The sequence below is a fragment of the Drosophila rhopaloa genome, unplaced genomic scaffold, assembly GCF_018152115.1.
Source record: "Drosophila rhopaloa isolate 14029-0021.01 unplaced genomic scaffold, ASM1815211v1 contig_163, whole genome shotgun sequence".
Classification (NCBI taxonomy): domain Eukaryota; kingdom Metazoa; phylum Arthropoda; class Insecta; order Diptera; family Drosophilidae; genus Drosophila; species Drosophila rhopaloa.
In genome coordinates, this window is record NW_025335043.1 from 12,824,746 (window position 1) to 12,848,695 (window position 23,950).

Here is a 23,950-nt window from a genome sequence, read left to right on the forward strand (position 1 = left end):
TAAATAAATCTAAAAATGGCTTTGGGTATGCATTATAATATTTGACAGTGTTATGGCTTATATTATATTAAATTAAACATGCAGCTTTGAATAAGAGCATACCAAGAAAGTTTAACTTTAGACAGCGAAATATAAATGTTAAATGTTATAGTAAACATGATTTTGTTAATAAATGCATTCAATATTGGATAAAAAACCAAATTCCGCTCTAAAGCTGACACACAAGCTGATTTGCAAATTTTTACAGCCCTTTTTAAGGGCATTTAACTGCCAAGTCAAGGCCACAGAGGCGCCTCATCTGCAATTCCAGTGTATATAAAAATAACTGACAAAGCCAATTTACGATGGCTGAGTTGCGACGGAGAACAGTAATACCCATCCGTTCCGACCATCATCTATTGCACACCTGTAATTAAAAAACATGAGACCCATCCCGGCCAGAAATCTTCGGAGGAGAGGATCGAAGAGGAGAGCTGCCAAAGAAGGCGTTGGATGCAGCGGCGGTTTTTGTGGTTTGCCGTCTGGTCTGGTCACTTCAAACAAGTTGAGACCCCGGAGGTGTATACTATATGCAGAGTGAGGGAGACCAGAGATCGGAGATCGGAGATCGGGCCAGCTGACCGATCGACGGTTCGGAGAGGAGTCGAGCGAGGAACTCGTTTTAGTTGCGTTCAAACGCTTTAGTCTGTAAGTTAACACGGCGAGTGCGATCGCAGGAAAGAGCCGAGAAAAGCGTGAAGCGGTGCCCAAGCCTAGATGTTAACTGTTCGGTGGATCGGACCCGAATGCGAGCGAGTTTTGAGATCGGTCCATGGCAGACCATAAAAAGTGAGAGATCTTAGAGACCCCCCAAAAAAAAAACCACTCCAATTCTCTCAATCTCCCTCTCTCTGCGAAAGCGGAAAGAAAGTGAATTGAGCGCAGATCTCGGTGATTACTTAATCCGCGAAGGCGAACACGACCAGGCATCGAACCCTGGCTCCAAATATTTCGAAGGCGCAAATTAATGGCCCTAACTTAAAGACCTCTCCCCGCCCCTCGAGCGTTGACAGTTGGGCGGAGAAAACCAAAGTATTTGAATATTAAAACAAAAGACTACTACCGATCTAGCCCGCAGATCGAAGAGATACCCGCGACATTTCCCCTCATATTTTTTTGATAATTTAGAAAGCGATGCTGCATACCAAATAAGCTAGATCTAGAGAGACCCTCGAAACGACCAACATCGGTCAGTTGGCTTTCAGTTACAGCTCGAGATCGGAGGTTACACCATAGCCTCGACTTTCTTTCCCCCGGTTTTCGGTTTCGTGCATTCGAGAGATCTCACAAAGTGCACTTGCAACTTTTACTGGTGTCTAAGATTCGCGGGAAAAGTATAAAATCGGTGATAATGTTACGCCCCACGCTCATCATAGTGCTCATTTCGTTGGCCAGTGTCGATTCCGGCCACAATACACCCCCAACCAAAATACCGGTGGCAGTACCCATCAGCAATGTACCACACGGTTTCCATCTTAGCCAAAACAATCACAACAGCAGCAGCGATATTAGCCAACTGGGAGGAGGAAATGTTCCGACTGAGGCCGAGCACTTCGCCAATGGCCGTGATAAGAGAGGTGAGTACTTGTCCCCTTTGAGGCACTTTTCCAAGTGCCTTCGATTCCGGTGAATCCGTGTCAGGGTCAGAGCCACTCAGCCCCTGTGATGGACTCCATCGAGTGGCAGTGTCAATTGATTTGCAAATATTAACAATTGCTCTTGGCCAGATTGCTTTGAATCGGTTTGAAGCTTTTCCGTAGTCTTGGCAAGTGTTAGATGTAGGTGGAAATTGTGTGGAATTTCAAGGGTTCAGTGGGTAATAAGCTCTTTAATGAGGCTTAAATGGGAGAAAGCCATTGGTAACAGTTTTTTAATTTTTGAAAATTAGGAAAACTTAGCAGGATTAATTTAACTTTCATTTAAGACTAATGATTAAATAATTAATGATTAAATGATTAACTCAAAAGTCTATTTAAATTGTTTGTGTTGAAAAGAAAATAAAATATATTTTATATGTTGTCCTTATTTATTGGCTGTGTCAAAAACAATAAAACATATTAATGTATAGCGTTAGAAATTGACAAGATTTATGATTGCAAAAAGACGACACTTGATTATTGCCAACGTTTGTTTTGGAAATACAAACAAATCTAGTTTTTCATATTAATTATACCAACTATAAAAGAATTTTTAAATTGGAAAAGATCCATATTTGCATAAAAAATCTTTTCACATTTATCTCCTCCAATTTCGCTTAACATATCAATTCGTAAGCAAATTTTTTGTTTTGATTTTCATTTATTTATTACAACAAAAAAGTTGATTAAAAAAGAACTGCGGTTTGTTTTGTATTAAAATGCAAATTGTGTTTCCCATGCACCATTTGACATTTAAAGATTTTGCATTTCATAAACATATGAGTTCTATAGAAGCGAATCTTGTCACAATCACAATCGAGTCGAATCGGAGGCAAACTTTCGTATTGGCGGCTTTATCTCCCCGCTGCGATTTAATGTTTGATATATATAGACTGTGTGTGTATTTATAACATGATATGTGCGTTTGATGCCCATCTTCTACTTGCATAAATATTCAACTCTAAAACGAAAAAAGAAATCCAGTTTTATCAATATTTTTGTGATACGTTTCTCTCCACTTTTGGCTGCGCTTCTTGGCTTTGTTTTTTTTAATTGGAATGCAGGTGACCTCAGAATACTAAATAAAATATTGAGTAGAAGAAAACACTGACGCAAATCAGAAAATATATTAAATAATATTATGTTAAAACGAATTAAACTGAAAGAATTATGGGTATTTGTGATAAAGTTCAAGTCTATAACCTTGTGACATTTTGCCGAGAACAAAAGCCGAAGAAAACAGCACGTGCCCACAACCATTCCCCAAAAATGGCAATAAGATTAATGAGTCTAGAGGGGCCAGCTGCGAACTGAAAGCAAAAAACGAAAATAAGAGTTCAAACACCTCTCAATAATTACTGGATATTATGCTAGAAAAGAATTTCAGATTTGCATTGGAAATTCGGTTTGCGTGTAGTGATGATCAGAAATTAGCTGACAGTTGTCCAAAAATAAACGAATGCTTACGAAATATGCAAATGCTTTTATTAAAAAGGCAGAAGATGTCTTGAACCTTTGATGGTATTAGGCCTACCACTTAAAAGAGCCATTTGTCAAGATAAGGCATTATTAAATTTCATTTGGTTTATTTAAATACACTAACTTTTTATACTTTTACATATTATTTTCAGCCGGTATCAATTAATCTTTTTGTTTCTTATGCCATGTCGTTATGTTTGTTAAATATTTAAATATTATTTGGTTATTCATTGATAAGTTATGTTAATTATAAGTAGCTACGAATTTGTTAATACTAGAAGTACGATAATGTATATTATTATGTAACGAAAATCTGAAAAAGCAAAGACAGGCTATAACTCACTATTCTCTGCTTTGTTAGTGTATTCCCATAAGCCTTTGAATATAATTACATATTTCAGCATTGAACAAATAAATCTTTTAGACCTGAAGCTTGACATTGAAACACGGCTGACAACTTAACTTAATTATGATCTAATGTATCAAATTTATATACATATGAAAAACCGATTCTTAGGCACCTTGAGATCGTAAATCAAAGAAGTTTGACCACAGCTTGAAAGTTGAGTCTTGAGCTGCGTAACGTATACGCCGCATTGGCTGCTCATGTAATTACCCGAAACAAGAGATACTAGTGGATTGCGCAAGCGTTTGAAAAAGTATCTTTATGGAATGTGGAAGCTGGTCCACAAACAGCAAAAACAATAAAAAAAAACAATCGTTTAGCGAGCGGAATTGCGAAATCCTTTGTCTTTGGGCAACTCCTCGCAGCTAATTGACCTCTTTTCAGCCAAGCGGCAATTGCACGGCCCTCAAATAGCCGATGTTGCTGTTGTTGCAGTTGCAATTGCAACTGCAGCCGCTTGTTGCAGCCTCAGATACAGATACAGATACATTTTGCGACGGTTCTTAGCCGCAGATGCTGGTGGAAATGATTTACCGCTTTGATAGGTTCGCTTCGTTTTTCTCTCAAGGCAAAGCCAACATCCTCAGCGAGTTGTCATGATTTATGCGGCCTGTGCAAACGACAATTAGCCGGTCCAAGTATCAGCTATATAGTTGTTGCCCGATATAGATACACATCGCGACGGAGACACAACTGGGTCACCAATTCGTGAAGTTATTGAATGCCCAGGCCGATCCACAGATGCACAGGGAAAAATAATCCAAAAGATTTGTCTTTAAGATTTTACATTGATATAGGTATAGAGATTAGGGAAAATTTAATTTTAATTTAAAACGGCATTGAAAGCTGCATAAAGGAGGAATAGTAAGGAAAAATGTATAAATAAAGATTTCTCCTTAGAAGCTTACCAAACTTGTATTAAAAGTTCCAACTTGGTAAAACTTGTACAAAAATTTCTATTTGCAACATAGAAAATTGTGTTAATGGCTAAAAAATTAGATATCCTAAATCATAACTTCACATTTATTATATTTAAAACAAAGCATTGAAACGATGTTAGAATCAAGTGGAAGAAATTACTTTATGCTACTTTAAAAAATCAAAAATATCAACTTAAGATTATCTTATCCTGTCAAGAATTTTTTGCGTGCACTTTTAAGATCAGTGATCGTAGATCGTATATCAGAACACCCCCTCTTCTCTTCAAAACTTCAAAAGCATTTAGGCCATCACGTTTCGACTGTTGTCACATATTCGATCCAACTTTCAACTGGTCAGCAAATAGCGCCCAACAATGGCACGTAAATTATCTCACATAATGCTCGGTTAACAAGCCAAGGACTGCGACTCTTGGAGAACAAAAAGTGAACAATGAACTCGGAGTTTGTCTGGTTTGTCCCAGTGCGTTGAGCTGCCTTTTGTTCTCTTTTCGACAGCAGACTCAAAGGCACAGTCTAATTCCACCTCAATTGGTAATTAATGCCGAAATTAAATTCTTGTTCGATGACTTGCCATTCCGCTGGGACTTCAAAGCACTTTAAATTCTTTGGAAGTTGTTTGAAAATGTTCACATCCGCCGGCTTGGATTAAAAAATTGCTTCAAATATCTGTGTTGAGCAAATGAACTTGAAGTTGATTCGGATTAAGCAATTATTGGAACGCATGTTTCTCTTATGCGAAAATATAATGAAGTTCATTGCCCATTTATTTATTGTTGAAGCCTAATAACATGAATGTTAAATTAATGATAAATATTTGAACTTCATTCATTCACATTTATTTTAATATCAAGTTAAAACCAGATATAAGTGAATATAAAACTGTGTTTCCAGTTTAATAAAATGTTTGTAAAACATATTTTAACCCATAATTTAAAAGTTCAGGGACCTTATTTTGAAATGAAATTAAAAGCCCAATCAATTTGTTCAATGCTTGGTAATCGATTTGCTTTCTCAACTTAACTTTCCATTAAATTACCTCCGAATTTTCACTTAATTACTAAAGACACGAACTTTCCATTAACAGCCTCAGATCTGAAATGAAGATCTTTGTAGTCGATTTACTGCCAAGTGCTTCGCCCATTCAGGGAGTCCAATTTCATCAACCGAAGGCAATCAGATAAAGCCGAATTATCCGCCATACAAAGTCAAGTGAACAGAGGCCTTGTTTTCGGTAATCCGGCATTAATGTTTCACCTGACATCGCACATACTTTAAAACCCCCAGAAAAACGCTCATGTCCCCACTCAATCACAGACAAATGTCAGGGCGGACTTTTCAACTATTTGCCGCGTAATTTTGCGCTCTTAACTGATTAACAAAAAGATATATTTAAAAAATACGTTAAACAATTACCTTAATTGCGTAATAAATTTTACTTTATTTTTTCTGTATTTCTTTTAACACCCTGAAGATAAATTTAACCCGAAATGCCACTCAAACTGGGAGCTGAGGGCTGGGCGGTGCTAATGTATCACAGGGCAGTTATGGCACAGTCTGGGCGCCTGGATTAAAGCCACAATATTTATATCAATTATTTTGCAATTTCGGGCTCATCACAGGGAGCCCCGGAAACTGGAAATGGTCATAAAACGACTGCAATCCGCTTAACAGCTGGGCAGTAAAAGACTTTGCCGACCTTGACACACTTTTTGGGAAGACGAAATGGCCAGCGATTACCGCTGGAGTCCGGGATTTTAATCATTTACATATCTTCTCACTTTCATTCATAAGAAGTAAGGTTCAAGGGTCACGATCAAATGCTTTATAAGGGCAACCCTGATTTCTCAAGGGGTCTTCCCCCGATTCCCAGAGTTTTGAATGATGTCTGCGTGTCACTTCAAAACCCAAACGATGTAATCAAAAATTCATCAAGTGACGCGCTCATCATAATGCCCTAACATTAATATAAAAAACACCACTTCATTGGCTAACTGTTGCCATTAACTTGCTATTAAGGTATGATATTGTATAATATTGTATGATATTTACCCACAAGGGTAACCAGACTTCGGGGGTCTTTTTTTGAAGTCTTTGTTTTAATTACTTTATTTTCAACACCTCAACGTGGGTTGTCTGTCCCGCACTTTATGTAATTACCCTTAAAAATCAAGACTTGGTTATTACACAATATCCAATGACCCACATGTTGGACTACATGTTCAGTGATTAATTGAGAAACCATTTCAGGCACTCAACTGGATCAGAGTGAGATAGCCCGCCAGAATCAGATAACACAGCAGATATTTGCCAACTATTTGGAGCGCCGCCTGTTTCCCAATCGCACGGCCAACCAGAAGATTCCCACTATCGCAGATATTTTGCCCAAACCAAAACCATCGCCTAGGCCACGTCCTCGAGGATTTGCGGCCAATGATGGGGGAAATTTTAAGAGGAGCGGTGGTGGAGCTCAGAGGAATCGCCTGGCAGCTGCGGCCTCCAAAAGGCGATCCGGCTACAACCGCAAGCGACCCCAGAAGGAACAGGAACCGGAAGAGGAGGAGGACCAGGAGGAGGATCGGGATCAGCAACCCCAAGCCAACCAGGAGGACTTCGACTACGATGTGCAGGAATCCCTGCAGAGCGTGGAGTCGGAGCAACATGATCAGTACTATGGCAACATATTCCATCGTGACCCCAGCGAAAACGAAGTCGATAATGGTGAGTTGAAATTAATTTTAAAGTAGTATATAAGTAATATATAAGTAATATACTTATAAATATATTTATTTGAATATATTTTTTTTACCATTTGTGAAGTCATAACCGATTAGATTTCCAAAAGAAAGACATAATAAATCTTCGAAATTAATTGAAAGTCTCGTCGCCGTAAATAAAAAAATGTAGATAAACTATATTGATTTTTAAGTTAGTTTGAGACTGATTGATAAAAGTAGACATTAATTTATAAATTAAATAACTATGCTCCCCTTTTCTAAGCACCATCAATCAATTCCCCACTAACTAACTCATTGATAAAGCGATCAAGCATGGAATTTATGTTCAACTTCACCTTACATATTACTTAGAGGTTATGCCATTAGCCGCGCTGACCATCCATCAATCCACATTAATTTATTTAGTTCCACTCGTTCAGCTTCCAGCTGCATCATAATAATTATTATCCAATACCATTAAATTATTTCATTTTTTTTCAGTTTTAAGGTATGTTTTGGGGCAGTCCCTTGCCTCAAGCAGTTGTCACTTTCAATTCATTCCTTAAACAGTTGTTCATTCCACTTTAAGAGTTGTTCATTCCACTTTATGTACGTGAAAATTCCATATGGGGTTCGAAAATGGCAATTGACATTCCAATTCGTTTATCTTTAAATTCTTCTCATAAAGATTTTTATTGATTTTTTACTGGCAATTTTAGTGGCATTGTGGTCAGATTTTTGTTGTGAAGTATTTTTTAAATTTTTAAAAAATTATGTAGTTGTTTAATGTCTTATTCGATTTAAGTTTTTAAAAGATTTGCCTGTTCTTTTTTTCCAGTTTATTGTTCTTAATTTATGGTCTTTTTATGTTTCTTTGTGGTCAGATTTTTGTTGTGAAGTATTTTTTAAATTTTTTAAAAATTATGTAGTTGTTTAATGTCTTATTCGATTTAAGTTTTTAAAAGATTTGCCTCTTCTTTTTTTCCAGTTTATTGTTCTTAATTTATGGTCTTTTTATGTTTCTTTCGGAATCCATTTCCTCACACTTTGTTTTTTTTAATGGTCCATCCATTCATTTATCATTTATTATACACTTTGTTAAGTCATTGTTTAACTATTTCTTGCTTCTATCATCCTTTTTTATATTTTTTGACATATGTTCCCCTTGATTTCAAACCCTACTTCATTCCATTAACAATGAAAGTATTCCAACTCATTACCTACACTTCTCAAGCATTACCCTTCTCCATTACTTATTTGCATTTCGCAGCTTTTTGTTAGCACTGATCGCTTTGTCGCCTCCGGGACCACAGTGCGTATGATGGATAGCCTCGGGCTGCATATGTGTTTACATAACATATCAGACGAGCCTCGTTTTGTCAGGCTATTTGCACAATTTAAAGGCGAAAATATTGGCAAATTTATGGAGCTTTTATTTCACTTGGCCCAGGGTCGAACTGGTTGCCACCCGTCCCTCTTTTTCGCACCGATTTTAACCCTGAGCAAAAAGTTTACGACCACGAATCGAATCGCATCGCAACGAATCGAATCAAGACGAGTCTAGAAGTAGTTCGATGACGGGATTTTATTTAACTTAAACGTCAAACCATTAAAAATTTATTACCCACACACGAGTCGAGAAGAATGTGAGGAGACATTGCACCCATTTCCAGATGTTGAGAACTAGTTGAGGATACTTTGTTAGCGATTCTTTTAGATTCAACGTGACAGTCGTTTGAGATAAGAATTTGCATGGGTTTCGGAAAAGGAAGTGAATTATCGAATATTAAGAGGAAGCTGATATCATGTATTTAAAAACGTATAAATAAAGTTCTGGTATCATTGTTCCCCGATCCATTTAAATACAATTCTTTAATCATAAATAGTATTAGAAATAACATAAATCAAAAGTTTTTAATAGCTTTTAAAAAGTGAAATTTAAATTTTGCCAATGTACGTCATACACCATCCGAACATTAAACTGGAACGAGTTATTTAGTTCAACAAACCACCTTAATCACATTCATAGGCCAAAAACCAACAAACATCGAGTTTTAAATTATCATACAAAAGCTGAATTTGAATTTCTATTTCATTAGCGTCATACGAATTGTAAAAGCTTTGGCTTGAAGATCCATCAAAGGCCATGTGTTGCGTAGATGATGAAGGTTTGCCGGCCGATTTTGTTTGAGGGGATTCACCCGAGTCGAATCACACGAGAGGGTCAAGTCTCATGATTCCAAGAATGGTCTTACGAAATCTATTTTCAGTAAATTTATTCAAATCCCCGCATGTCATTAGCCAATGGCTTATTATATCATTAAGATTATTAAAATATATCCACAAATTAACAGCAAGTTCATTGAAATAAATGCTTTTTAATTTATAATAATTTAAGTTAATTATTACCTGAAAAAACTATTTAAATCACTTCCGATTCGGTGAATCCCCGGCCAAAAACCTTAAAGAATTTTTACGTTTATCACATGTGGTGTGGCCTTGGTTGTGGGTAAATAGCAATGAAGTCGTCGCCTATATATTTTACTGAAGTTGACTTTAATCTGGTTTTGTTAGCGTGATGCATATAAAACTACTGAAAATCTGAATAAATACACATTAAATTCACGAACTGAATTTCAGCTGCTCTGAATCGTTTCTTGTTTCACCGATCGCTTGTTTTCAATTAATTAATTAGTCCAACCTCTGGGAGTGGAGAAGAACTGTGAAATTGAATCGATGCCGCTTACAAGATACCAGAAGCCGAAAAAAAAGTTAATTCAAAACACGTAAGCAAAAAAAGACCAACTGGCATGTACATAAAGTTGATTTTCATGCAAAAAGTACGAAAATAACTAAAGATGTAAAGCGGTGGCAGCGGCAACAAGTGGTTGCCACTTGGCGACTTGGTTTTTGGATTTCTTCACAAGTTGCGGCCTTTGCAGATGGGTTTTCCTCTGCCCCTTTGCATCTCCCATCTGCATTGGAATCTCTGTATGCTTTTCTGCTGCTGACATTTTCCACAAAAAGTAGTCAATAGTTTTTGTCCCCCTTGGCGGAATAATCAATTTTTATGGCCCAGACTTAATTATCGGCACAATAAATTGATGTCTTTGCTATTTGGTAAAGAACTTCATGCTCGTAGAATTTGAGTAGTGTTTACACACGGAATTTCGAAAGACATTTATAAAATGCTAAGCAGGAATAGTTATGATATACACTGGGAAGAAATCTATGAAAAACTAGTAAAACAGATTAGTTTTATTTTTCAAACATGCATGGTTACTTAACTAGTTACCTTGTGATTAACAATATAAGATAAATGGGCTCGTTTAAATAAACTGAAACTCCATTTGTTTCTAACCCACATCTCCAAAGCAACCTAATCTTCCCAACCCACTTTGCCGACGTCTAAAAATACATCTTATTATTATCCCACCATTTATCTTCCCATCACTTCTATCTGATCACTGACAAGCATCACGCATACGCAATGTATGACCGTAAAACCAGCATTCAGTTGAATGAAAAGGCAAACGCCAGCAGCTCCAAACGAACAATCTAAGCCAACAAACTAGTTCATCATCTGCATCTCAAGGTCACATTTAAGAAATTCGGCCAGCAACAGCGAGAAGTGAAGTTTTCTGGTTCAGCCCAGTTTATTCGTAGACCAAATTCAGAGCCCACGTTTGAAATGCATCCAATCCCGGCGGGAAATTGCGTAATCCGAGAACCCAGATCAGATGGCAAGAGAACAGAACCGAATGGAGCGCAATCTGAAACCACAAAAGCGAAACCAGAATTTTGAAATGATTCCACTTTTTGGGCTTGTACCCGGTAGTTTCTGAGTATGTTAAGTTGGTATAGACTTAAATCTTTTATTTTATAGGTATTGCATTTATATTTTATTAAATTAGCTCGTGACTCACTGGTATTTTTTGAGCAGTCTTCCGGTTCTTCGGTTAAATGAATTGATTGCTCGTAAAAAGAATGAGATAAGCTGACTTGTATATCTATCTAGATTACCCTTTTATTTTCTAATAGGGAAAAGAAAGAAAATGTATTAGATTTATCATTAAAAGCACTGATTGATAGATTCTTGCAGATACAATATGGTTAAACATTATTGTATAAAATAATATTAATAAATTACATTTAACAAGTATTAACTATTAATAGTTGGACTTATAAATGCCCTTTAAAAAATCAGTGCTCAGATATTGTTTAATAATTGTAAATAAAACATGGTCAAAATGTTTGTTCTTCATTCTTTTGGTGGTAATTTCGTGCTCGGCAGGTAGCTACCGGGTAACTTTAGTTCGAGCCACCTAACTAGAGCGTTCTTTCAAAGGTTTGGCGTTCGTTTCACGTCATTTTTCACCTTGGTGAGGCTTCGGATTAAGATTCGGATTCAGCTTCAGCTTCAGATGCGACATGAGCTCTCGATCTCGATCTCCAGCTGCGGCTGCGTCAAGTGTTTGACAAACAACCGCAAGTGTCCGCCGACCATTGGCCATATCCATGTATGGTCGATCTCGGGCGATGTTAATCTTTCGGGTTTCGTTTCGCCTTTTTTTCGCCTCTTGGCTTGGCCGCGGCAAACAAGTTCGTCTTCGAGCCAGAGATCTTGGACTCTCTCGAACCAGTTGGGTAACTCCAAAACCGATCTCTGTGAGTGCTTCTCCGGCAGCTTCTTCTCCTCCATGGATCTCTGTTTCTCTCGGAGAGACCCCCTCCGAAATCTCTGGGGGAATTCTGCCTTGGTTTGAGCCGAGTTGAGCCGAAAGAGTTAGTTCTTCGACAGCCGACGGTCAGTTTGGGCGCACGCCTGCGCACACCATTTCACACGATCCAAAACCGAAGTTTTCGACTCCGCATTTTGCCAACTTTCGATTTCATGCGATAAGCATCTATTTCTATTTAAAATAATTCATAATTCGAACAAAACAACCAACGACCGAGAAAAATATGCGTTGAAACATAAAAGCGAAATTTTTTGATACACATTTACAAATATTTTACGGAATTTTCAGAGTGCGGAAGTGTGTAACCAAAAAATAAAAAAACGGAAAAAATAACATTTGCATATTGCTCATACATAAAATATCTGACTGAACGATTGGAAACATGCAAAAGTATTTCGTTTTGTCTGTGATAATCTCCATCCAACTGCTTTGCAGTCTGGACAGGACGATGGCGTCGCCCAACAAAGGACCAGGTCCTGTAGCGGGTAGGTTTAAAAAAAAATCAGCGAAAAATTAACCATTGCATAACCCATTCGATAAAGGAATCCTGACCACAAAAAATGCACGAAAACGAAAACAAAGTTTACACTCACTTTCACTTTCTCGAATTGGGTTGGTTGGTTGGAATGAATGGATTGATGTGTGAAGTTAGGAAGCCTAATTGAGGAGTTCAGAGCCAAAATGGATGGTGTATAAAATATGTTTAGACAGCTACCGTTTGTCGTGGTATTCCTATTTAATTTATCGCTGCTTTTTCTGTTTTGGCCCAATTCGATTTGTTTTACCTTTTCTGGTTTTGGCCATTTGGATCGAAATTAGTCAAAATGTTTATTTGTGCACCTGCCTGCATTTTTATTGCCTTTACTGTTGGCAGTTGAAATGTTTGTGAAAAAACAAACCATTTCATTGACACAAGCAACTCATCAAGATAAAAATACATTTATACAAAAGCCAATATAAATCACTGAAAAAGGAGATCGAAGCCAATTTAGGTTAAAACCGAAATAAAGGCAACAAGAAATTTAACTGAAGGTCAAGGGTAAATTTATAAAAAGGGAATGAAAAGGGTTTAATAAAAAACAATTGAACAATAAGCATGATTCACTTAAGCGAATCTGTGTTGATTAATTTAAATGTAATTTTCTGATTCATAATTTGTTCCAAAACTTACCAAGCAACCCACTCATAAATCTTCCAATTTCTAATCTAATCTTTATCCAACCAATATTTCGCTACCCCATAAACAAATTGCAACTGTTAGAAAAGAAAATAATTTATAACATTTATAAAAGTCAAAACCTCATCATAAACATTAATATAACAGAAAAAATCCATTTGAATATTAAAAATTCTTTTGTTCGCTTGCAAGTCCAAACTAATTAACATAAAACACGAAAATGTTTTTCTACAAAATATATATATTTAGTAGGAAGCCACAGCGATAAATGTGGTTGTATGTCAGGTTGATAATTGGAGTTGAAATAAACGTTAAGTATTTCTGGACGTCTTGAGGTTCCGTTTTAACGAAGGTTAAGGAATTATAATTTAATTGTGGAGTTAAGGGGAAGAAGGGAGGTACACAAGTGCTCAACAGGGCAACCAAATTGACATTGACTTTTCGGCATTCTGCATTATCGCCTTTTGTGCCAAAACTGGTTTGTGACTCTTATGATAAATCGCCTCCACACACAAAAAACTATAATCAAACAGTGTTTGCTTTAAAAATTAATAAACAATCAATGAATAAATATATATTTCAATGTACGGTTATCTTTGAAGTTGATTGGCGAAGGAAAGCTGAATGCAAATTTAATGTTTGTACGGATCTTAATCAGTTTGACACCTTTAATTTGTTTCAAATCTGTTGATTAGAGGGGTGTGGAGTAGATGACATCGAGGAGCAGGAAGAGGACAGCTGGTCAGAAATCCAACCGGTCTTTAATAGTGCTTATATAGCAGTGAAATTAATTAACAAAGAAGCCTTAATTCCATTATGCAACACGTGCAGAAAATTTGTAAAATTGCACATTGCAGTGAAAGTAGGGTATTCACCAATCTATCAATTAGCAACATCAATAAGTGCTAAATATCCCTAAGCTGTTAATTTAAATAATAAAATAGTTATAAATCAATTACCTTGGCTTACATGCTTCATTAAAGATGTTTGAATTGATGTTAAATATATCAAATAAAATGATCAAAGTAATATATTTTGCGCTTGTGTAAATTGCAAAAGAAACATAAACTCACATCTGTTTAACATGGGTAGTAAATAAATATGTTTAGTAGTATGTTTAGTCTTATAGAATCTTAATTAAAAGCTGAGGGAAAACAATTTTTTTTTTATTTATTTTTGTTTGGTTAACTTGGTTGAATAATACAAAAGCATTACGTTAATTTTTGCCTCGAAATTAAACTCTTAAAATAATTTCCATGAATAGGATAGAATAGGTATTTATATATAAGAAATTTGTTCGTAATTGGCAAACTCCCAGACACCTAAAACTCTTGCCAAATCTTCGCATTGTTCAAGCATTGCATTAAACCGCCTTTTTGTATTGTTTACGATGGAGTCAAAATGTTAACTGCTTTTTGGTCATGTTTTCACACGGACTTGGCCCGTTGTGCAAAGTAAATTTATTTCTTTTTGGAGCAGGCCCCATGTCACTACGCCCCCTTCATATATCAACAGCATTCGACAATCGCCATCAGCAACAGCATTCGGCAAGGCCTTTGCAGAGTGTTCGTAGATGGGCAGACATGGCGGATGATTAATTAATAAACATTAGCGGATAGACAGTTACGAAACAAAAGGGAAACCGTTTCGCTTTTTTTTTAGAAAGAACATAACGTAAGTGACCTTCACATACTTCAAACAATGGATTGACCAGACCTTGATTTAGATATCCAAAATGAGTTCTAGTTTAAGCTGAATTGGAGTTTGAACGTCACAATGGATTATGCTTAAGTCACTTGGACAAGTCGAACTGGTTGTCGTAGAATTCCTAAAGGTAACCAGTTCCAAACTCGAATTTGTTTCCTTTTGACATCTGGACAGACTTTCATAACTCAATTCGTGGGTACAACAAACATTTCTCGCTTCGTTCGCAATTAGTATCAAAGTCTTTTGTCCATTCTATCGCTAAGATGTCCGTTTAAGGTGGGTACGGCATTAAAAATAACAAATTAAGATTGGTTTTATGCGGTAATTAATTAGTCAGAGGGCACTTTAGAGATGACTCAATCTAAAAGTGAAAGAAATCTGAAAAGAACTCTAGTCTTGAGGAGACATTTAATTATATGCCCCTATTAAATTTATAGTTTAATTTTTTTTCTTTTTTGGCAATTCAATATTTATAAATCTAGTATAAAACAAGCACAAGGCAACCTACCTCATAAAAGTTTATGGACCAAAGGAAGCAAGAATTATCTGCATATTGACTATTTTGGGCTTTTAAAAAGTTTAAACAAGCCAGTTTAAATCCTTTTAGTTTTATGATTAACCAAATATGTAAATAAATGAATGTTAAGTGTCATAGAAACTAGATATTTGATACTCTATTTTTATTTGTAAGAGAGAACCTAACTATTAAAATATAATATCAAGTTTGAAGGAAATTCCTTTTAAAATGTATTTTTATGAAGTGTATAATTTGTCGTCGCCTGTATAATTTTTTTTCTGTTGTACTACTCATAATTTATCATAAAGAATGAATCCTTAAGTCGAAAACGTCAGCCAGCCCATATTTCCCGTCGTTTTTGGAATTATTTCTTATTACTTCGTTGATGTTTGCAAGACGCTAATCCTCCATCCCTTTCAACCTTTATTTTTAGACTGCCCCAACTGCGTGGACGAGTCGCAGTACACGCCGAACAAATGGACGATGCCGCTGCTGAAGCTCGGGGAGAAGCGGTACTACCTCGGCATCTTCTTCAAGGTGAGTGGCATTCCACGCCCCACAAAACGGTCCATAAACTTACCGGCCGAATGCAACTGACCGGGCCAACGGTTTACCAAGTCCGGTTTGATGGCTCTCGGGTTTCTCAGCTGCCACTGATTGCAAGAAGATTGCATATGGAATATTACAGCAGGGGCGGTTGAAGAAGCTTAAGTTCATATATTACACTGATCAGCAGGTTTCAGGTTTAGTTCGGGGTGTGGGAGGAATGAGAAATTGAATGTACACTTAAAGAATCCTCTGTTCATCTTCGATTTTCAAAATTTATTTGTATAAACCAAACTCCAAAGGCTTTTTATAAAACCCGCCAGTCGCTTATCAAAGTATTTAAATAATTAAACAATTAAGAGTCTTTAATTTTAGCTACGCATGATTTTAGGGCATTTACATATTATTATTTAAACGTAGGCTTGCATTTCAATATAATTTATCTATTTTGGAAACCAAATCATGCTCTGTTTATTAATCAATCGTGAAAAATAAGTTTAACTGTCATCATTCCTTTTTTAAATGACATATCGCGGCAAAGGCTTACCGATAAAATTAGCCATTCCAAATATTAATTTGAAAATTATGCATGAACTTTTTTAATTTAGTCATTTATATTTAAATGTTATATTATACTATGAATGTAGCATCGATATTAAATAGACCCATAGTAATAAATATTTTCAGTTGTGCTTTGTCTTCATTTAAATTAGTAATTTCAATTTCAATGTTATATGAATACCTAGTTCATATCGAAAGATGAAAGATCCTTCAATTGATAAAAACCGTTGTATATACATTTACCTAGAGAAATTTTCAATGCAATGTGCAAATTGATATCGTAACGAACAGCATTAGAACTGAGCCCAAAGTCATTTTTTAAATAAAACCTGATGACAGAAACTTAAAACGTAGAAAAAAAATATAGTTCCTATCTACTCGACCATGAATAAAAATATCTAGGGTATCAAAAAAAGGCGCGTGCTTGGTTACGCATGCGTAGATATAGTAAACTGAATAACAAAGCCGCTATTCACATTAAAAATGAATTAGTCAAAGCATCAAAAAGGCGTTCACTAACCGCTGTCGTGTTGAACCACCGGTCGTATGAGTAATATTAATAGACGGCGACACTCTGAGGAAGTGAGACGGCGGGTGTGTCCATACCAAAATTAGCTGCTTTAGTGGTTCCACGTCAAAGTGAATTATATTTTCATATTCATAAAATGCATAGCACAGTTTCCTTGAACTTTAAAGGTAGAGCCATAAAACTGAAACTGCTTCACCATTGTAAAATTAATAAGATGCATATATTTAGTACTAAACAAAGCGGCAAACATTTCATGAGGAGGTTAAATTGTGGATTTATGATTGGGTTGGTGGATTAAAAGGTTTGATAAACGAACGGAACCTTGCTTCCTAAAACTATAAAGTTTGGGAGGGAGAAAAAGAGGTAAATAACCTCTAATTTGAATATTTTGTTAAGACAAAGTAATCCAATATTCATTTAAATAAAATTGTAAGTCGTAAATTGGTAAATCGAATTAAAAAATGCATGTAAATTCTGAAAAAGACAATCCTGCAATAAATATCTTTTTTAAAAACCAGAATGAAATCTCAACGTTTAATCCCAAACACAATCTCTCAATTGCCTCGAATAATAAAAATGTTTTTGTTAACTTTGTATAACCAAGCGATGACAAATAAATCTCCACATTTTTAATTCGACATTTGAACGCTTTAATTGCACCAAACAGCAGAAAGCAAATATATAAATATTTAATCAACTTTCGTTGCATATTTTGGTTTATGAACGTTTTCTGAGTAAGCGTGTAAATTAAACAATTCTATTTGGTATATGCCGCTGGATAAACAAAGCAATGAATTAATTATTAGCTCGTTAATTAACAACAAAAATCCATCTCCTCTAACCAGTCGGCTGATTAGGCAGCAGATACAGTAAGCCACCCAGAAAACAAGACCGAAAATAAATCCATAAATATTCCCAAATTTGTTATCTCTAACGGTACCTCGCTCTCTGTCTATAGCATTCTATCCCGCTCCTTCTAACACCCCCAATTGTCAAAGCGATTAAAATTTTAAGCATCTCAAATGCTCAGAATGCTGGCATTTTAATTTGAATTTAATTTTTAATTCGTTTCATTTGATCCTACCCTAACTGCAATAGGGATACAACGTTTTGATGTTCACTTAAATGTTTATAATTATCAGTTCCATTAAAATTAGCATATTCATTTTTATTGTGATTATCTTTACGACTTTGCTTTTAATTAATTTGAATTTAATTATAAAATTGGTTGATTTGATTTGACGCAAATTGAAATACAAATTTAACAAAGTAAGTCTTTCATGTTAGTCTATCGAATAATATTATTAAAATAATATCTTTAAAATTCAGTTCAAAGTTCTTAAATCAATAAAAATTTGAATATTCATTGTTATTGTGCTTATCTTTACGACTTTAAATATTATCATAATTTTAACATCTGCTGTGATTTAACAAGTTATAACATAACTGTTTTCTTTCACCAGAATTAACAGTTATCTCTATAATATATTTTAAGAGCATTCCCCAGGTCGTTGAACAGATTAGAAGTTTTGAATATTAATTTATTATTTCGGTGTTCGTTTGTTCGGTTTTATTTTCATATTGGTAAGTTAATTAACCACGCATACCAATTTCAAAGTGTTTTCCGATTATTTATGGGTATATCTAATTAAGAATTATACCGCAGTCCTTATAAATATCTTAAAAGTCATTCAGTTTTTGGGTTTTTTCTCTCTCATTCGGCAGTGGCACAATGTTATGCAATACATATGAGCAATTTAATGCAAATTCATTTCGCGTGTAAATATGCAAATGAAGCAATTAAATTTTTTTTGGGGGAAAATAAGACTTGACAACCGCACAGCGGCAGTCGGAGGCATAATGTCATTTGGACTTCACGCAGGCGCAAATCAAATCAAAGCTAATTGAAAGACACCTGGATGAAAGGGGGGAGGTGTGGAGGGGGGGTAGTGGGCTATGTGTTAAGGTAGCTGTGCTAATGACATTAACAACACGGCCAATATTTTGTTGCCACTCAATTGAGTTTTGTGCAAACTTCAGTCGCCTAATTGGTCGACATTGCGTACTGCAAATGATTTAACAGAATTTTGTGGGTTACAATTCAATTACCCCAAAAACTGTTGCCAAATGTATGATATAGAATGCTTAGAATAGAATCTACCAAAAAATTTAAGAACTTGGTATGGACACGCAGTTCATTTTCAAACAGGTTTAATTACGAAATATATTATTATTGTACCATAACTTAATTAAATATTTCCTATACCAATTTAAGCACAAGCTTATTAGTTTCCCCAAAATATCCGAGTATTTTGTCGACCGTAATATTATCCCAAACAAAGGCTTTCCTTAGTCATCTTGGCCAAATGCACAACAAAGACTTCGCAGAACCTTGGCAACCTTAGGAAATGTTTTTTGTGTTCTTTATTCTCCTCAACCAAAATCAAAATTCGAGTCAGACAAGGCATTAACCTTATGCAATTTCCCTGGCAGAAACTCCGGGCCATTAAAGGCAACTGGCTTGGTTGCGAACCAGAGTCCTTGTTTTACCTCGGCACACCGAACTAATTGACTTTTCGACGTGGCGAGATGAACCTTTTACAGCCCAATAAACACTTTCAGAGCGAAAGACAAGTGAAGGCATTAAACACCTTCCATCTTCCACCTTTCTTGCCACATGTGTGGCATGTCAGGGAATCGTGTGGCAGGATGCCGCGTTCCCCGCTTTATTCGCGCACAATTACGGCTAATACAATTAAAGCCAAGTTAATGGGGGGAAAGGGGGAGAGAGGTGCCAGTTGAGCAGGATGCAGGATGGATAGTTGCGTAATCGATTTATGTGCACATCAGCTCACAGCAGGAGATATGGCCCCTAAAGCCATTCGATTTTTTTGCTAACCATCCATTTCTGCTAATGACCGGGCCAAAGTCCATTAGAGTTAATTGAATATGTAGTTTGAAACGGGCAGGACACGGCCATATCGCCCAAAACCCATTCAGATTTCGATGCCAATTTCGATTCTGATAACATTTAGATTGGCTAACCGCATCAGATACAGAAACCAACACTAATTGGCTACAAACCCACGCAGATCCGAAGATAAACTCAATTTCCATGCGAATGCGTGACCAATGCCGCCCCCTTTTCACACACATATGGCCGCAAAAAAAAAACAGGAGCAAACAAATCTCTAGGATTTTTATTGACAAGTGTCGGCTGAGGGAACCGAGATTGAATGGCACCTTTCAGTGGCTGCCGGTGGATTTGGATCTGGCCTCTCGGAAACTGGGTCAACCGATTGCGCAAACACAATTATATAATCTTTAACTTGGCATGCATCTTAAATTCAATTCAATTCGATTCCATGTCTGTTTTTTTTCCATTACAGGCAAACTGGTTCAAAGCCACACAATATTGCCGATACCACGGCATGCATCTGGCCAGCATTTCATCACAGGAAGAGAACGATAGACTGGAGAAGCACATACGTGACTTTGGTAAGTTGGCAAAGCAGCTGAAAAACTACTTTGCAGAGCGAAATTGATTAAAGGGACAATCGTGCTTAGATAGAATACTTTGTTGGATACTTTTGTGAAATATATGGCTTTAAAACCCATGTTTCAGGGCTAAAAGTGCTGACTTTGACATCTTTGGTAATTAAAAATCTATTCAAAAAGAACGAAATGAAGAATACACAAAAGTGCAGTTAATTTTTCCTTTAAAAAAAAATATTTTACAAATTAAAAACAATTTTCAATGTATCCAAAGGGGTTATACAAAAGATGGATGGATGGATCCGACTTTCTAGTTCAAGCCAGAATTTTTTAGACATGTTTTTTTAGAAATATCAGAGATTCTTTTATCATCCCTGTTATAAAAGTATCTTATAGATACCTTTTTGAATACTCTTTATTTAATTTAAAAATTATACTGAGTATTTGCTGGTCTAAAACTATACCTTAGCCTAGTAAGCTTATTGTTATTATTCACCACCCTCTTCGTGAGTGGGCGTGGTTTTTGCCCATGGCCCTGCGGTGGTCAGCTTTCAACAAAAATGTGCAACATTCACTTTTTCCGTTTGTCTGCGTCTATTGCCATGTGTGTTTTTATGGAGATTTATGCAATGGAAAGTGCACTGGAGTTCGTTACTCCACTCCCACTCCCACTCCCCGATCCCGATCCCGATTCCGACCCCTTTTGTTGGGTTTTCGGTTACCAACTTCCGTGTATTATGGCACTGCTAGAAAGTCCAGTCCCCTGAGCAGCCGGCACTTCACAAGTCCCCCGATTCCATTCCTGCGGCATTCGCAATGGCTTTTGTTTGCTGGCCGGGTCTATTGTCATATTGATCGGCTTTTCAACTTATTTCAGTTGTTGCATGCCACGCAGTCTGTGGCAATATGAATGCAACTGTCCAGCTGTCATGCTGTCAGACGGTCAGTGTTTTGTCAGGAAAAAGATGTTTTGATTGGGTTTGACAGACAATTAAAAGATTTAATTTAATACTTTTGACCACTCTGTAACCTAATCAATTTAAGTTTATTTTTTGTTTAGTATGTAATAGACTAGGTGAAGGTTATAGCTATAAAATATGTATAGGTAAATGACAGAAACAATAAAATATGAAGAGGATACCCTGTAACATAAATATCTACATAACCAATGTACCTTCGTTCGGCACAAAAACCCATACAAAATTTTCATATGTTTCTCAAGTATAATCCGAGCGCTTTTCATTTAATTTCCAGGCCTGGGCCACGAACATTTCTGGATTTCCGGCACAGATCTGGCCGATGAGGGCAACTTCTTCTGGATGGCCACCGGGCGACCCATCACATTCACCAACTGGAACGCCGGCGAGCCCAACAATTTCCGGTACGAGAACGGCGAGGAGGAGAACTGTTTGGAGCTGTGGAACCGCGATGGCAAGGGACTCAAGTGGAACGACTCGCCCTGCAGCTTCGAGACCTACTTCGTCTGCGAGGTGCAGCCCAATTAAGAGGATAGCCCAGTATCCGCACTCCATATCCGCACTCCATATCAGATAGTGATTAACTAGTTGGGCTGAACTGCGGTTAGCCGCAGTGAAAGTGAAAATGTGAATGTGAATGTCGAGCAATGACAGCTGTACGATCTAAATACGCGTATTCTTAGCTTAGTTGCGTAAGTGTAAAAAATTCTTGTTGATAATTAGCTAGTAAGCCTAATTAAATTATGCCTAGGATTGCCTGTACTTTCTCATGTAAAATATGAATAAAATGTATCATAAAAATATTATATAAATTTGTTTTGAATTAAATAAAGAAAGCCGTAAAGATAGTAAGTAACCTTTTTTTTTACCAAATTATCAATTAAAAAGGATAACACTAAGTTAACTTTTTTAAAAGCATTTATTACATTGATAAAAGTCTTTATAATATTAATACAAATTTGACAATCCTACTTGATTATTAAATGAAATACTATCTAACGAATATCAAGGATCAACTAATCAATAATTTTAAGCCGCAAAATAATAATAATATTTGCTTTAATTAGATTTATCTGTAAATCCGAATAAATTCCAATCAGCAAATTACCTTCAAGTGCATACAATTATGAAATTAATTGCCATTTAACGTAAACCTTCGAATTATTTCACCGTTTTAATGAGCTTTGCATCTAGAACTTCCAGCTAAAAAAAATATTTGTGGTTTTCTATTTTTGTATATAATTTTAAGCCACAAAAATGATATCCATCAATTGTGGTGGCGCACGAAATTTGAAACTTGTTTTGGGGAAATAAGCTCATCATTTCATTCCTGATTCCCATAGGGTGCAACGGTGCGTATGAGTAATCCTTTTTGAACAGCACGCCCATCCTGCGCTTTTCCCGCTCAATAATCATGTTTTGCCATAAAGCGCGCAAATAAAATTGAAAGTGCCTGTCAGCAACTCCCCCGCAGCCCTCTCCTCTCCTTTCCCCTGGTATTTTCTCCGGGGATGCAGCCACCTGTCTGTGTGGCAACTAAACAAAACTAATGCTGACAAACTAATCAGCTGGAGAGGTGGAAGAAGGTACTCGGCTTCGAGATTTCCATCCTTGATTTACTTTGTTCTGCTCCAGTGATGAGAGAAGAGCTTTTGGCGAACATTGTTGCCAGCAATTCGCGACTTAGGCGTCTGTCGCATTGTCCTTATCCCAGAGCCGCCTCCTTTCACTGTGTCCCGCTTATCTCTCTTCGTGTCCAGCTGTTCGCCAGGTTTCCCCTCTGGATTTCCCCTCGAAACCGTCGCCGCCGGCAAGGGCTAGTCACACAACAGGACCCGGGGGAACAGACAGGACGCAAAACGGTGTTTGAGAGCCAGGATAAAGAGAGCGCATGCCCAGGAGTGGCTGAAAAAGAGGATTCGCTGAAGAGAAATCAGCTGGAGCTGCCAGAACAATAAACTATGGGTAACACTTCAATTTAAAAGACATGTACGAATAGTATACATTTAAACAATATTTATAAGCAAGTTTGTTTTGTAAAAAATAAAACAATTAGCTAAGGTTCAAAGTAAAAAAAAAAAATTGGTTATCACTTAAAGAAGCAATATTTATTAACCTAATAAATATAGCAGTATTCCAAGAAATTTTGAAATAATGCAAGTACAAAAGAATAGTACCTACGTTCATCCCAATAAGTTATATTATCAAATTTAACCGAATTATTAACTACTTACTACCAAGCTTGGTTTTATACAAATAGTGTATAGCTAAAACACTTTCTTTTGATAAAAAATTATCATATGTTATTAAAGAACTTATTTGCTAAATTAAATCTTTAGGAACTTAAATTAAATCATAGTAAGCATGATTTAATAAGATATAAATAGAGGCGCTTTAATAGTCATCGATTTCCAATACTAAATCACTTTGCTTACAACCATTTCTTAGCCTTAACACTTTCAATTTCAGTAGAAAATTTGATA

The 23,950-nt window shown here is 36.3% G+C and overlaps 1 protein-coding gene across 2 annotated transcripts; it reads left to right on the plus strand.

Annotated features, from left to right (window-relative positions):
* Positions 1–676: 676 nt before the first annotated feature.
* Positions 677–22,273, plus strand: LOC108048160 (C-type lectin 37Db). Of its 2 annotated transcripts, XM_017128663.2 has the most exons (5): positions 677–1,616; positions 6,750–7,220; positions 15,793–15,896; positions 20,385–20,493; positions 21,745–22,273. In XM_017128663.2, exons 1-5 carry the CDS (start codon positions 1,391–1,393, stop codon positions 21,993–21,995), a joined length of 1,161 nt encoding a protein of 386 aa, XP_016984152.2. In that variant the 5' UTR covers positions 677–1,390; the 3' UTR covers positions 21,996–22,273. The 2 variants fall into 2 exon arrangements, with proteins under 2 accessions (XP_016984152.2, XP_016984153.1); XM_017128664.2 differs by lacking the exons at positions 677–1,616; positions 6,750–7,220 and adding an exon at positions 12,024–12,443.
* The last annotated feature ends 1,677 nt before the right edge of the window (positions 22,274–23,950 follow it).

Coding starts and splice junctions, on each gene's coding strand:
- LOC108048160 (XM_017128663.2), top strand. CDS start 1,391: ATGTTACGCCCCACGCTCATCATAGTGCTCATTTCGTTGGCCAGTGTC. Junction 15,897..20,384: donor ACCTCGGCATCTTCTTCAAG/GTGAGTGGCATT, acceptor TTTCCATTACAG/GCAAACTGGTTCAAAGCCAC. Junction 20,494..21,744: donor GAAGCACATACGTGACTTTG/GTAAGTTGGCAA, acceptor TTTAATTTCCAG/GCCTGGGCCACGAACATTTC.